We start from the raw sequence: 15,558 nt of genomic DNA on the forward strand, positions 1-15,558 counted from the left end.
TCAATTTTTTTCTTCTAATTTTGAAGCACATTATAGTTTCTCAAGTTTTCATTGGCTCCCATTTCTTTGCTTGAAGATATTTTGATAAACTTCTGAGAATGCCAATTTTTTATGTTAAGTGTATGGTTTGTCTTAGAATAGAGCAAGAGTATTTGGAAGGTGAGTCTCCAAGTGTGGCAAAACTTTTTTCTTAGGCTCCATATATTGAATTGAATATTGTAGAATTAATTTGAATGTAGCCAACTATTGGTCAAGAGACTAGGCCTTTGCTTTGTGCATTCAAGAGACTAGGCATTTGCTTTGTGCATTCAAGAGACTAGGCATTTGCTTTGTGCATTCTTCCTACCTTATGTATCAACTTCTATCGTGTTCTTCTTTACTGATATGAGAGAGAGAGATCCCAAGAAACTTCCTGAAAGCATGGAGGCTAGAACAATGAGTTAATTCTTAAACTAATCTATTATGTTTCCCAAAATTAACACCACCCTTTGGATATGATGATCATAACCAGTTGTGACTATATTGAAATTTGTTTGTGCTCTGTTGGTCGATTCCCATTTGCTGCTTTAAGCTTTCGTTAATCATTTCAAGCAACTTAATCCATAGCAACTTGTCTGTTTGTGTTCTAAGATCTGGCAATGCATGACAGGTTAAGCATATTCCCCTGCAACACCAATGACTTTCTTATGTATCCATGTGCTTTTGCTTGAGCTTGTTTGTTCTTTTATTTCTTCTTATTTATTGTATGATTCTGTGATGATCTTAACTTTAGCCTCTTAGCTAGTTGCACTTTGTTTATTAATGTGTTATGTTTTTTAATTATTATATCTAGATGTTTGAATTAATTAGTCACAATCATCAAGGTTGGACATCCTTATGGTTATTTCCCGGTTGAAGTGACTACAAGTAAGATAAGAATGACGGATACACAAGAGAAGTCATCCAATCTGCCAAAGGGGAAAGAAATTGCTTGTTTGACAAGTATGATTGTGAAGACTTAAGTATCATTGATAATAATCATAACAACGAGGAAAATACAGAGGGTTCCGGCTTTCCGTCCTTAGTTACTATGCGGCAACAACGTGCATGGGGACAAGTTAGACAAAATTTTGCTGATATGATGGAAAAGATGCAGCAGGTTGATGGAGACTCGTGTATTTATGACTTTTTATTTTTTGTACTTTTATGAATTTAGACATAATTTGTCGGATTTGTTGCAGACATGGCGATTAGGAGACAAAGGTGTCGTCTTCTAGACTAACTATGCGGAGGTGGTGAATTTGTTTAAGGAGAATCAAAGTACTTGGCCATGAGAGATTTTTTTTTTTTTTTTTTTTTTCGGATTTGAAATATTTTAGTAGATGTTTTGTAATTTTTAATCTGGTGAAACAATGTCGTGATCAAGTCGTAGGGGGCATCAGTTAGCTACTAAATGAATGGATCTGTAATCAACTTCTAACTTCCCGACCCTCCTCCTCGTAGTTTTCCAATGAATTTTCTTTCCTATGTTAAAAAAAAAATTATAGCTTTGTTGAGATGGAGACCCATTTAACCATTGACATTATAATATGGTTTTAAATTCAAATGTGTTTTCCTACGTGATAAAATATAAAGCTCTTGAAAATTGTTGTCTATTGCTAAATCATAAGAATCAAATTTCAATTTTACATAGGGTATTGAGTTGGGTTTAACAATTAAAGAGTAGAGAAGAAGTGGCAAGTAAAAAGGAATTTAAAAAAAATAATGGATTAAGAATTTTAAAATAATAGTAATAATAATAGGCAGGCGAAGAATGGATTTTTAAGAATGAGAATATAAATATTATACCAAACATAATTCTCATTCTAAAATTAAGAATGCATTTTAACTTAAAGGTGTTTCAAACGACGTTCTCATTCTAAGTAGAGAATGCATTCTCCATTTTGGGAATGCATTCCAAGAATGCGAACCAAACACATCCTTAGTGAAAAGTAGAGAGCAGGTTCTCACACTAATCCTACTGGATTATTTTGTCAACAAAATGGTATCTTATTGGTGGTCTATATTGTGAAAATCTCGAGTTTCCACCTTCCTGTAATGTACATACTTGTATCTTTGGATTGATTAAAGAAAAAAGACATAACTGAACATATTTTCCTCATCTTTTTTGCTGAAATTGTGTAAAGTACAGATCTAGATGTTGCTGAGTAACAAACTGGATGTTGTGATCATTAAGCAAAGTTCATTTATGATTTCTGCTTTATTGTATTTGTATTTGCATGTGTATGGCCCGAACCAGACATTAATTCGTTCTCCATTTCTTGGTTAGATTGGAATGGAATGATGAATCTATTACTTCGCCTCTTTTGCCAATAAATCAGAATTTGAAGGATAAATTGTCCTTGTTAATATACCATTATGGCGAGTATAACGATTGCCAAGTATGTCACTGTTTTTAACATTTCTTCCCTCTCTTCCGCCGGCTCACTGCTTTGGAGTATTAAGCCCCTGAGGACAAAGAATCACCAAGAATTGTGAGAAAAGTTACTGTCGCACCTCTTGCTATATGCATGTTTTATTTTGTGAATGTACAAATGGTTTCAGATTCTATATTAAGAACCGAGTTTCAAATTCTGAAGCTCAAATCAATGGTTTTCCCTCAGGGAGTGGGGGTTCTGTAGGGGAGAGTTTTGTTGCCCTAATCAGCACACTCCTCCATCAGAATCAGGTTGTGCAAAAGCCTGTTGCTACCCCACTCTCTACCCTCCCTGAAAGTTAAATCCTTCTCTAGCATTGATTCAGGTACTGTTTTCATCTTTAGATTAAGCTAGTTTAAGTGTTTAACTAACATCATTTTGAGTACTATGGTGGGTTGATATCAAAACTAATAATTATTGGATGGGAATTACATATAACATGGATTACTTATGTTTGAAATTAAGAATGTAATCTCATATGATCCACTATGAAGCTTTATGTTTCCATGGGTGAGAAAATATGACTAGACTGAAAGTCTGAAACTTACCGCATAAAGGGATAGTGACTGAATGGGAATCCACAGTGGGGGATCAGGGATGCGGGAGCTGGATCGAGAAGGGGCGGGGTGGTTAGGGGGTTTTTGGACCCTTGGATTACGCGGCGAACCTCACCACACAGTCAATGGAAATTTTTGCAATATTATGAGGTGTCTCATGTTTTATTATGTTTGAGGTGCCTTTTAGTTTTTTTTACCCCTTCATATTTTCAAACTTGGTCATAAATGTTAGGTTTGGCCAGAGAGGGTAGACCTTGGTACAAGAGTAGTAAGGTTGTCCCATTGTGATTAAGTGGTCATGGGTTCGATTCAAGAACCACCTCTATGTAAAGCGGAGGTAAAGCTATGTGCATTATGACTTATGCCCAGATATAGATAAGGGTGTTAAATCGATTTGATTCCGATGTAGGTGGTTCGATTTGGTTTGGTGTTAGATTTTTTAGGTAAAGCCAAAATCGAATCATTTAATAAATGGTTTCATATATTAAAACTCAAACCATTTATAAATGATTTTATTATGTTTTCTCTATCCAAACAATTTCTTTACCTTTAAAATTCTTAGTGAAATGGATGTAAATTGTAACATTTAATTGAATTGTTTATTGTTATATATTTTTTTAATAGTTGTTTAATGTAAATTTAAACTTATATATATATATATATATTGATTGGTAGAAACTTTTATATTAAAACATATGTAAATTTAACATTGAAAGGCTTAAACTTACTACGTATGTGCTAATCGGTTTAACAATTTATTTAAACAGTTTATCAATGGTGTAAACTTTAAAACCAAAATCAAATCACGCTTTCGATTTAAAAATCAAAATCGGGCCATTTAATAAAAACTTTTACGGCTTTGATGTAAATAGTTCGGTTTGATTTTGATAGACGATTTTAATTTCAAATTCACATCCTTATATATAGGGGTGACAAAAAGACCACCTTACCCTTTGATTAGAAGCCTATGTGCTTCCCCTAGTTGGTTCCCACATTAGTGCAGTGGTCACATGACTAGGTTGTGAAATTACCACCGAGTTTTAAAACTTTGCCACCGCTGCACCAGACGGTGGAGAGTGGAGTTGGTGGCGGTCGGCTGGCGCTAAAGCTTCCCACCCACCCACTCTCTTCCACTTAACACGTCTCCAATGATTCCTTTTCTTACCATCTCTCCACTTACTCTCTCCAACTCCAACAAGTCGAACACCGCTTTTAATTTATTAAAAATTTTAAAATAATTCCTCTCCTCTTAGGTGTTTGGAAAACCTTAAAATTATTATTATTATTATTTTTTTTGTTTTGGTATGCGACCGATCCGATACCAAAGTCCATTTGGGCCGGGGGAGCCGTAATATTTGGTAAAGACTAACTGACTGTAACCGTTCCAGTTTCCCGCGATCCGTCTAGCCTGAAAATTCCTTTTCCCACAACCAAACTTCCTCTCTCTCTCTCTCTCTCTCTCTTCGATTCTTTTCTTCCCAACTCACCAAGGACTCCTTCGAAGCTTTAGTCCAAAACTTGACATGCTCTCCACTTCTCTCTCTATGCGTCTCTATCCAAATCAAAATTTCGTTTCTTGTATCAAGTACTACTCTTACGCCCTCAACTATGGCATTTCTCTCTCTACTGATCGTTCTCTCCCTCTTCGCCGCCGTCCATTGCCAGCCGTCACCTCCTAAAGGTACTCTTTCAGCTCTCACATCTACTTCTTCTTCAACTTCAATCTCAATTTCCGTTTCTCATCAATCCATTTCGTCTCGTTTTAATTTTCAGGGTTTCTAATCGATTGTGGCGCCACCGTTCCATCAGTAATCGACAACCGGCAATGGTTGCCCGACGGCAATTACGTTTCTGTTGGGGTGCCCAAAACAGTATCCATTCCAGGGCTTCTTCCGACTCTCTCAACTCTCCGCTCTTTCCCTCTTCTTGCCAATGCTCACCGGAAATTCTGCTACGTTGTTCCGGCGTACCGAGGTGCAAAGTATCTTGTTCGGACCACCTACTTTTATGGGGGAGTTAACGGTGTAGATTCGCCGCCGGTGTTTGATCAGATTGTGGATGGGACGGTCTGGAGTGTTGTGAACACTACCGATGATTATGCAAACGGGATGTCGTCATATTACGAAGGGGTGTTTGTTGCTAAGACGAAGACCATGAGCGTCTGTGTTGCTCAGAACACCTATACCAAATCTGACCCCTTTATATCTGCATTGGAGCTTCTGATTTTGGGAGATTCAGTCTACAATTCCACGGATTTCGTGAATTACGGTCTCAGCTTGGTTGCCAGGCACACTTTTGGATATGGAGGACCAATCATCAAGTAAGTTGAGCTAATTCTTTCTTTAAATGATTAAATTTTTTGTTTGATTCAGTTTGGTTATTTTCTCCTGCTGTGTCATTGAAGAATTCGAGAAGCAATGATAAATAAATTATGGTAATATTTAAGAATCTAGAATGAGAACCTTATCAAGTAATCTTGGTCTGGAAACGGGATGTAATGTGGTTTTGTTGGTTTTATTGAACCTTGATACTGAATTCTTTTTTCTTCTTTCCAATCTTGAAAAATAAAAGATTTATTGAAGGATATAAGAAAGAAATGCATAGATAAAACTGAGCTTACAACAAACCAAAAGGAAAACATACAAACCCAGGAAAAACAGAACTAACCTACAGGACTATCGAAATAAAGAATAGATAGATCCTGAAATAGACAATGTTTATAGGCGCCATTTCTGTTGTTTCTTCTTAAAACTGGATTTTTTTCCTTTCTCTTTTGGAGTAAAATATGAAAGGGTAGCAATCTAATTATTGTTTGCTTGAAATCATAAATAATCAGATTCCCTGATGACCAATTTGATCGATATTGGGAGCCATTTGGAGACAGTAATCCTACAATACAAAGCATCAGAAATGTCTCTGCTTCTGGTTTCTGGAACCTTCCACCTGAGAAGATTTTTGACACAGCGCTCATGTCTAAACAGACCATGGAGTTGCAGTGGCCTCCAGGACCTCTTCTAAATGATACCTACTACATTGCACTATATTTCGCAGATAATGGTAACGCCTCGCAAGGGAGCTCCAGGGTATTGAACATCACAGTAAATGGAATTGAATATTACCGCAACCTGAAGGTGACTCCATTTGGCGCAGTTGTCTTTGCCACTAAATGGCCCCTTTCAGGACAAACAAAGATAATTCTGACTCCTGCTGCTGGATCAGATGTTGGTCCCTTGATCAATGCTGGGGAGATTTTTGGTTTGTTGAGCCTTGGAGGAAGAACAATCACACGAGATGGTTTGGCTACTAACGTTCTTTCTTGTTGAGTAAACCTGGCATGTTTTCTTGGAAGTACTCTAAACCTTCTTCCAGGATCCACAGGCTGTTTTGTCTTGGCCCAGATTTGATGGGACATAACTCAAGATAGCACCAATTTGACATAGCCATATAATCAAGCACTGACCTACAACCAAAAATGTATGTGTGAAAACAGTGAAAATGATTGTGAATGAAGTCTGCCCACTGTGATGCAATCTAACATCTTGGGCACTCTGTAAGAAATTTGTTCTAGCAAAAGGGCAATCCCCTGAGATAGGTGGGGGCATCTCCAAGAGAATGTGCCAGGTTTCTTCTTTGCTCTGAGTTAATTGTTCTCTTATTTTTTGTATCATTTTCTGACATGGCATTTCCATTCCTGTTGCAGTAATTGCTTTGGAGAGAGTGAGGAATAATCTGCAAAATACCCCACTTGATTGGAGTGGTGATCCTTGTTTCCCTCGTGAATACTCGTGGACTGGAGTTTCATGCTCTGATGCCCCTCAGATCCGTATTGTGGCTTTGTGAGTTGGCACCTAGCTTGTAGTCTATTGTTGTTCATTTTAATTCTTTTGACATTGTTTGTTCTTTTGGGTGTTTTACCAGGAACCTTTCGAGCATGGGTCTTTCAGGATCTCTCTCACCAAGTATTGCCAAATTGACTGCTTTGACTGATATGTAGGTCTTCAAAATCAATGGATCTTGGGTAAGCCGAACGTTCAGTGACAAGGATTTTTCTGATTTAGAATTTCATCTTGTGAATGACAGCTGGTTTGGGAACAACAATTTGTCTGGCCCAATTCCTGATCTCAGCCCATTAAGGATACTTCAGACTCTGTAAGTTTATAAGTTATATATTCCCTCCTTGCTTTAATTTTCAGCTTTGGATTAACAAGGATGAATATGGGGTTCATGAGCCATCATGATAAATGGCTCCACAGTCTCTACCATCTAACACTGGAAAACTTAATCCAATGGTGTTTGAATTTTGACAAGATAATACGTTCTTTAGCCTCCTGTATTAACTTATGATTGAGTGGTAAATATTTATTCTTATTGTCGGAAATAATATCCTGTTGGATCACCCTTATAAAATGAATTTGTGATATTTGGTGTTCCCTTGTCTAATTCATTGCTACCATTTTTCAAAGGCATTTGGAGGTCAATCAGTTTAGCGGAGAGGTTCCTCCATCGCTTGGGAACATCACAGGATTGCGTGAACTGTAAGTTTTTACTTTCTTATGATAATATGCAAGCATTTATGTCTCTTCACATCTTTAAATTTGAGCAGCTGTATATGTGTATTGCCCCCCCCCCCCCACAACAAATAAAATATGAACGATAATCTTAAGAGCCTGATTCAGTGATGCTATGATAGTCAAGCAGCTCCATCTTAGTCATCTGCTCCATGCTATGATTATTGATGTTACTGACATATACAGCTGGTTACTTTTGGACAATCCAAAGCTTTGAAATTCAAGTCCTTTAAAAGGGCTAGATGGCTAACTATGAAAGTGCAATTTTTTTCATAATGATGTATTCCTTTTGGGTCATCTATCTTGGAGTAGATCTGTTCACTTTGCAAGGGGACTTAGAACTGTGAGTTTAAAAGACATGAAGCTAATAAGTTGATTCTTTGAATTTTAAACTTTATTTTGTTGGGTTAGATTTTAAAAAAATTATCCCTGGTTCTGTTAGAAGTTATCCCCAAGTTAGAGAGATATGAAATGGATTCTTTTTCATCCCTTTTCTGTATAACCAACCACACTTACTCTGGTACTGAAGCATACCATTCCAAAGATTTAGCCTGTGGTTTACTATTAGACCATTCAGTTTCGGTTACTCTAAAAAGCAAAATAGGTGAGTGCAGTACATTAGATCTCATTTTATGTTTTTATTATAAAATATTTAATCTCAAGTGCCCAGGATATTCTACCAGGATCCATGTAGAAAAGGAATGCCCTACTAGTTCACCCAAAAGTAGGGGGAAATGTTTTGACAATGGCCAAAAGCAAACTAAGTAAACTCAGGAGTAAGATTTGGAACCAAGGGAGCTCTACTATTTCAGCTTAATATTCTGGAATAGCTGCATATCTAGATTTTTCTGCTGTGGAGAAACAGATTATTCTTAATATCCCTCGTATAGATAAGCTACTATATTATATCTAGAAGTTTTGGTCCATACATTAGTTATTGCAATTGTTTGATTAGACCTTTTTTTTTTTTTAGTTGGACAATGTTTGATTAGATTAACTCACTAGTTAAAAAAAGTTATTATATCTTTATCAGTTCTATGATTTTTTTGCTTGAACTATAAATGATTGAAGTTAGAATCAATGGAAGAAACCTAATGGATTTATACACTTGCTGATGATTTTATCCCATATCTGATGCCCCAGCCCCAACCTGGGACTTTTGCTGTTTCTCATGCTTCTTCATAAGTATTTGTATACACACTGTAATACCTATTTATAACAGATGAACTGGTCATTGTCAAGTTCCTGTTGGATTTCAAAACTGGTCTATATTTTCCTCCATTTAGTAGCATATTGTAGTGTCAACCTTTATCCTTTGTTTACTGGTATATTGCATTGTCAACTTTGATGCGCTACCGCTGTCTGTGTACTACTATATGATCAAATTTTATATCTTATAATTTAGGGTGCTTCTTTTTGTCATCAAGGTTTCGAACTTAGAAGTTGTAACCTTCTTTTGATTACCCTTTTCTTATTCCCAAAAGTTCTTTAAGTCGAGGGCAAAAAGGATTTCTTTTTTCTAGTGTGTCACTAACAAGAGCTGCCATTGTCTTGCATGCTTTTCGTATTGACATGTGAAATGACAGGACTTTACACGCATTGTATAATACTAGAAGTGCAAAAAAATAAGGTTAGAACTTCTTTTTTACCAAGTTTGGTTACAACAAGATTTTCCCCATAACTTCAGTTGAATGTATTGCATGTTAGCCATATATAATGGTGGAGGTATATTTTACCCTGAATCTTTGTTCAAACATTGAAGTGAAGAATAGATACTTTTGTAGGTATTTGTCTTTTTCTTCCTGCATTGACAATGTCCACAACCCACCCTGTCCCCAACTTCTCTTCTTGGGGGGGTGGGGAGAGGATAATTACTATATGTTTCTTTATGATTGAAAGTGGCAACTTGTTTTGATACTTGCCATAACATAGTTTTATTTGCTTGGGTTTTTCAGTTTCATAGAAAATAACAACCTGACTGGACAAATTCCAGACAGTCTTAAAACAAAACCTGGATTGAACCTCAAGTGAGTGTGAACCACCTCAGTTCTTGGCTATGCATCTTACCCTAAATTTCTTATCAAATAATTAATTGATTTTATTTGTTTCTTAGGACCTCTCCTGGAAATAACTTTTTATTGCCATCACCTCCTCCTGCAGCATAGTCTGTGTACCTGAAGGTAAAGTACATCTCTTTCAATTGACAAAATCTTGCTCTGGTTAACAAACTCTATTCATTTCTTTTGTTGTCATGTATTTCAGAACCATCTGTATGACATTCTCATGAGGCTCAGGGATGCAAATACATGAAAGCTGGAATCAAAAGTTTTCCAGCCCAAGCACACTGTAAATGACCAAATAAGGTCTTCTCACTACAATTTGCAGTACAAATCTGTGTGCTTGTGATGGTTGTGTGCATATAGGCAAACTTATTCATTTTGAATACACAGATTCTCCAACCTCCTTTGGAAAAGATTGTAGTTTTTTGTGGAAAGAAAGAAATAAAATGATGAATGTGATCCAATTTGTTTGTGTAAATATTGATTCGTTCCTCTGTATGTGTACCATAATTTGTATAGAGCCCAAATGTATTTGAAGTTGGAGTATCATATGGTTGAAACTATAGATACATCTGGCTTGCTTGCGCTTTATGCAGATATTTAGTTTTTGTTATAGAGAACATATGGAATCGGCCTCAGGTAGTTGGGATAAGGCTTAGCTGAGTTCAGTGCATAGAAACATATGATAACTTAGCATTCTTGGCTAAAATGCATGGTTTCTAATAGGGCAATGCTCTCCATTGTCATGGATGTTCTAATAAGTAATTGCCCTTTGTTTGCAAAATACAACAACTCTGCCTTATCCAAACTAAATGGGATCGGCTGCATGGATCCTTACCCTCCAATCAGCTCTATTCGAGGTCATACTTGATACAAGGCTTAAGCTATGTATTTATTTCCTCATTGCTTCTCCCAAAATCATTTTAGGTCTGCCCATGGATCTTTTGGTTCCTCCGATTTGAATCAAATCACTCCTCTTTACTGGAGCATCCAAAGGCTTCCATTGGAAATGGCCACACCACCTCGAACAATTTTCTCGTAGCTTGTCATTGTATTAGAGTTACTCCCAAATCAGCTCTAATTTGATCATTCTTTACTTCATCCTTCCTACTTTTGCCACGTATCTCTCAACTACACTCAGTTTATCCATATGATACTTCTTAACTACACAAAATTATGCACCATACATCATTTTTGGTCATATGATTTTCATATAAATTTTTCCTTAAGTTTTAAAGAAACATGTTGATCACACAGCAATCCGGACGCACCTCTTCATTTCATCCATCCTATTTTAATTCCCTGTGAAACATCATCCTCTATATCACCTTCTTTATTTATGATTGAGCCCATATACCTAAAATAATCACTTTGTGGAATCCCCCTCTTATCATTTTTCACCACCTCAAGATCCGACCTAGTGTATCTAAAGTTACACACTTTATACTCCGTTTTCATTCTACATATCTTATAACATTTTGATTCCAAAGTTGATCTCCATGACTCCAACTTGGCATTAATCCCTACTTTTGTTTCATCTATTAAAAAAATATCATCAGCAAAAAGAATACACCAAGGAACCCGATCTTGAATGCTTCTGGATAAATCATCGATGATAAGCACAAAAAAAAAGTGCTTCAAGCAGATCCTTAATGTAATCCAATTGAGATTGAAAATTCACCATCTTGACCCCTCACAAATTCTTATTGTAGTCATCAAACCATTATACACCATATCTTTAACTATGTCCACTTGCCAAATTAACTCTATATGGGGATGCTGCATAAGTTTTTTCTATGTCAACAAAGATTATATGGAGATCCTTACACCATCATGCATTTTTCTTTAGTATTGTGGGCACTTTGTTTGCAAAATAATTGTTGAAATTTTTTGGGGGAGGGGGGTTGGTGGTTTTCCTTATCTCTTGTAAGTGCTAAGTTGTATGATCTACTTCCAAGTTGCGATGTTCATGGAGGAATAAGAAAAGCATATTAAAATCACTAATGTTTCATATTCTTGCCTTTTTATTCTTTATATCCTTGTTCCATGTTTCAAACACAATTGTTCACCCGCTTGGTAGTCTCCAGTTAGATCATGATATTGTTTATTGCTTCTATTCTATACACCTCGGCACTGCTGTAGCATGTGGTTGGCGGTTCAAGCCTTCCTTTAGCATCCTGGGCTCCTTCTATATATTTAATGTTAATTAGATGTCAGGAACATGAAAAACTTCAGAAATACAGAACTAATCCTTAGATTAACCCCAATCAACATCATCTCTGACATTCATTTACTTGGAAATTGTAAACTCCTTCTCTCTGTCCATATTCCAGTATAGCCAAATAGAATAATAGATAAGTTAGCTAAAGAATATGAACACTGAAACACCCTTGTTCCTCTAAAAATTCACAGTATTTGTGGCCTAGATTTGGGTTGAATTGGAAATGACACTGTCCTTGTGTTAATGTGGAGGATCTCTATCAGATGGAAGGTCTATTTTCACTGTTTCAGCATGTTGGAGGAAACACCATCAATAAACTTGAACCAGATTGTGAGGGATGTATTTTCCCAAACACCCAGTGACACCAATTTACCTCATGTGATTTACTCATGGGGCCTCTCTCTCTCTCACTCTCTACCATGCCGAGAGCCCAATCATCCATATAAAAATCTAGGACTTCTGCTAATAGATTTTTCTCAGCTTATCACATGTAATTGAACAACAAATATGGTTTTGTAATCATCTTCTCGAGTTGATCGATTATCAACTCAAAACATACATTGGTTCGATAAGTCACCATCAAATTAGCAGTCCTAAATGCCTGTATCTGCGCATTCTTTCCTTGCTGAATTCTAACATTAGATCTACCCATAGTTGAGAAAAAGATAAGATACAAAATGTTAATGTCATCCAAAAAAGAAAAAAAGAGGCACACTTACATCAAGATCTACAATTCAACATAAGTCATCTAAATATGAAAAAAAAAAATGATAAACATTTTGGACAATCCCACAAAAGAAGTTGACTGCAATCCTACACTCTTTTACCTCACAACCCTTCCTTTCTTAAGAGTAAACAAGGGTGGGAATGCAGTAGTCTTTGCTTGAGTGCAGGGGGGCACATGGACAATTGGCCTTATTCTTACACTAGCTGATCTTGTCCTCTCCACTTCTTTCTTTATCCTCTTCACATGCTTCTCTCTGTTTAATGACTTTTCTTTGCCTTCCTTCCCATCATTTATAGAACACATATCAGCAATTGAACCCGAAGAATATGAAGAAGAAGATGATGAAGTAGATAAAGATGGTGACAATGAAGATCCCCTCTGTTTCCTCAGTCCTAGTAGTTCCTTCCATAGGACAGTACACTTAGGGGGCCGAGGAGATGGGTCATCATCCATGAACCAGCTGATTCTACTATCCTCCTTGTTCTCCTCCCCCTCCTTCTTCTTCTTATCCTCCTCATTTTCCATCTCTAACTCCTTTGGCTTTAGTGAGATCTTGTTGAGTTTCTCAGCATGATGAATTGACCAGAAGGGAAGCAGCTTACCTTCAAAGAATAGCTCATCTGCTGTTAACAGGGAATCACTAGGAGCATTGCTGGAGAAGAACTCAAAGTCTACATTACGTAATTTCTCTTGTTCTGTATCATGGTTTCTTCTGATCTCAGCTTTTGGGGTTATGGAGATGAAATTGATGTCATCAAGGAAGTCGGAAGAGAAAGAGATTCGAGGGCTTGATATGGGTTCTGTGGATATAGAGGTTGAATGATCACTTTCTAGGGAGACCATGGTGGTAGTGTCTGTGTTTTGGAGAGGAGGGTGTTGAGAACTGAAGAGAGTTGGTTGTGTTTTTAAGAGGTGCATGGGGGTGTTATCTGTGTTCTATAATGTTAAGTTGGTGCTTTCCTTTTCTTCTATTTTTAATTTTCTCTTTGGCTGGTACATGCTGGGAGGGTGAGATTATAAAAACCAAATTGTCTGGTGAAGCTGAAACAGTTGAGTTAGGCTTTGTTTAGAATATGGGAACAGCACATGGACCTCAGTGGAAGTAAAAGACGAGTTTTTCAAGTTCTAACAATTAACATTTCTAATTTTGCATGGAATTGTTTTGCAAATGCCTATATGTTGCAGAACTATTCCTGATATCCACATGTAATCTTTATTGGCAAATTTGGCTTAAATGAATAACCAACAATTAGTGAAAGTTGATCTTTACATGCTTGGTCCAACGGTAAGGTATGAATATTGCGACCTGATGATCAAACATCAAAATAGTCTTTCGACAATTTCAGGGTAAGGTTGCGTGGTTCCTAACCCCCTCCCCAACCTCGCACATCTAGGAGTCTTATGCACCGGATACACCCTTTTTTTATGGTTCCCCTCCCCACCCACTCCCCCAAAAAAAAAAAAAAAAAATAATCTATGGGAGTCTATCATCTATTCATAGAAGAACATGGTAACCATGAAAACCCTTAATTCACTTTGTTTTAATAATTGATTTAAAAAAAAAAAAAAAGAGAAGAAAAGAAAAAATGAAAAGGGATCTGTTTTCCTTTCCCCTTTAACCAGTAATTGTTTTTCAGTCTCTTAGGTTTAAGAGTTCCTTTAAAAAAGAACTGAAAGATGGGGAAGTGGACTTGTGGTATTCTAGTACTTTCATTAAGCTAGGGTCATTTATTAGTTATATTAGTGGCCATAAAATTAATTAAATATGGATTAGTCAAAGAGATAAGGCTGATGAGCTTTAGAAGCTTTGACTCACTTGATTACAAGATTCTAACATGGGCTAATCCCAAGCATGTGGACACATTATGGAGATATCTTACCATGTGCCGGCCCACCCACCAACTAGATTTAAAAAGAATATTATTTTAAATGACAGAAACGCCCTTTTAAAATTTTGTCAGTGATGCTGTTTCCCTTAAAAATCTTATCAAAGAGGATGAGGGTATTTTGGTCATTTGAATAGGTCTACAAGTAGTAGGCATCACGTTCATCTACTTAGGAGTTGATTTTGGCAGTCCAATGGTATCTCTTGGATGGCTAAATTAAACTTTATGGTTTATCAAGACACGTGGTGTTCATGCAATGCATCAATATCCTACATTCGAGGAAGATTGTCCCAGGCATATGACAGATCTGATGGCTACAAATGTCCAAGTGGATATAATTTTGACCTTGGATGTCTTTTTGGTAAATGAAAGTTGGAGGGAAGTGTTTCTTATAAAACAGCGTGGTCCCTACAGCGCCGAAGCATTAGGCAAAAGATCATTATGACATCTTATGGATAGGTCAGTCATTTTGTCCCTATACATCTAGGCGTAGTTTCCACACTCGCGTAAAACTATTTCCCAAACCATTTTCCCTTAAAAGTTGTTCATCAATTATAAATCCTAATAATATTTATATTATCCAACTTCTTCGTACTTTATTATTTTACATTTTGTAGGTTTTAGACCATAATTATGAAGTATGGGACATAAAGATAAAGACACACTAAAGTGGAGGGAGTACAAAAGAAATAAAGGGGTCGAGTTTTCCTTCATCCATGTTGAAATATGAATCTCTTCACCGATGATCATAATTGGTTATGAAAGGTATCAATATGTGGGTTCAGTCTAATTTCGATTCAAAACTGGGGCAATCCGTTAAGCTGAAGTTCGTTGATTGATCTTGATTTTGACCAATTAATTTGTTTGGTCGGTTTTATATGGATACATAAGGAAATTAACGAGAACATCCAATTTTCAGTTTATTGGTCCAATTTGATTTCAATTTCCATCAATTGTGTCCATCATCCTTCACTTAATACTAATTCTGTCAGGTTGTGTAGTGTACGCTATTGTCTCCATACATCTATCTTTCTACTTCCTCCTCTAATGAAATGACATATATATGCTTAATTGTGGGAGGAG

At 36.6% G+C, this 15,558-nt stretch overlaps 2 protein-coding genes and 1 long non-coding RNA gene across 4 annotated transcripts; 2 read left to right on the forward strand and 1 right to left on the reverse strand.

The window, feature by feature from the left end:
• The first annotated feature begins 894 nt into the window (after positions 1 to 894).
• LOC122077304 lies at positions 895 to 1,535 on the forward strand. Its single transcript, XR_006139756.1, has 2 exons — positions 895 to 1,138; positions 1,221 to 1,535. It is a non-coding gene; the product is annotated as an uncharacterized LOC122077304 (long non-coding RNA).
• A 2,818-nt stretch (positions 1,536 to 4,353) lies between these two features.
• Positions 4,354 to 10,119, forward strand: LOC122074655 (putative leucine-rich repeat receptor-like serine/threonine-protein kinase At2g14440). Of its 2 annotated transcripts, XM_042639578.1 has the most exons (10): positions 4,357 to 4,694; positions 4,787 to 5,333; positions 5,850 to 6,307; positions 6,714 to 6,849; positions 6,932 to 7,003; positions 7,094 to 7,162; positions 7,477 to 7,548; positions 9,537 to 9,608; positions 9,695 to 9,761; positions 9,844 to 10,119. In XM_042639578.1, exons 1-9 carry the CDS (start codon positions 4,622 to 4,624, stop codon positions 9,744 to 9,746), a joined length of 1,551 nt encoding a protein of 516 aa, XP_042495512.1. In that variant the 5' UTR covers positions 4,357 to 4,621; the 3' UTR covers positions 9,747 to 9,761; positions 9,844 to 10,119. The 2 variants fall into 2 exon arrangements, with proteins under 2 accessions (XP_042495520.1, XP_042495512.1); XM_042639586.1 differs by lacking the exons at positions 9,695 to 9,761; positions 9,844 to 10,119 and having other exon boundaries at positions 4,354 to 4,694; positions 9,537 to 9,612.
• A 2,361-nt stretch (positions 10,120 to 12,480) lies between these two features.
• On the reverse strand, positions 12,481 to 13,473 carry LOC122074243. Its single transcript, XM_042639091.1, has one exon. It carries the CDS (start codon positions 13,430 to 13,432, stop codon positions 12,686 to 12,688), a length of 747 nt encoding a protein of 248 aa, XP_042495025.1. The 5' UTR covers positions 13,433 to 13,473; the 3' UTR covers positions 12,481 to 12,685.
• Between the last annotated feature and the right edge of the window lie 2,085 nt (positions 13,474 to 15,558).

Source organism: Macadamia integrifolia, chromosome 1 (genome assembly GCF_013358625.1).
Source record: "Macadamia integrifolia cultivar HAES 741 chromosome 1, SCU_Mint_v3, whole genome shotgun sequence".
Taxonomy (NCBI): Eukaryota; Viridiplantae; Streptophyta; class Magnoliopsida; order Proteales; family Proteaceae; genus Macadamia; species Macadamia integrifolia.

Bases quoted from the DNA above. Each gene is read 5' to 3' on its own strand.
- LOC122074243 (XM_042639091.1), bottom strand. From the start codon at position 13,432: ATGGTCTCCCTAGAAAGTGATCATTCAACCTCTATATCCACAGAACCC.
- LOC122074655 (XM_042639578.1), top strand. From the start codon at position 4,622: ATGGCATTTCTCTCTCTACTGATCGTTCTCTCCCTCTTCGCCGCCGTC. The intron at 6,308-6,713 runs GTTTGGCTACTA...TTCCTGTTGCAG, and splicing joins AAGAACAATCACACGAGATG to TAATTGCTTTGGAGAGAGTG. The intron at 6,850-6,931 runs GTGAGTTGGCAC...GTGTTTTACCAG, and splicing joins CAGATCCGTATTGTGGCTTT to GAACCTTTCGAGCATGGGTC.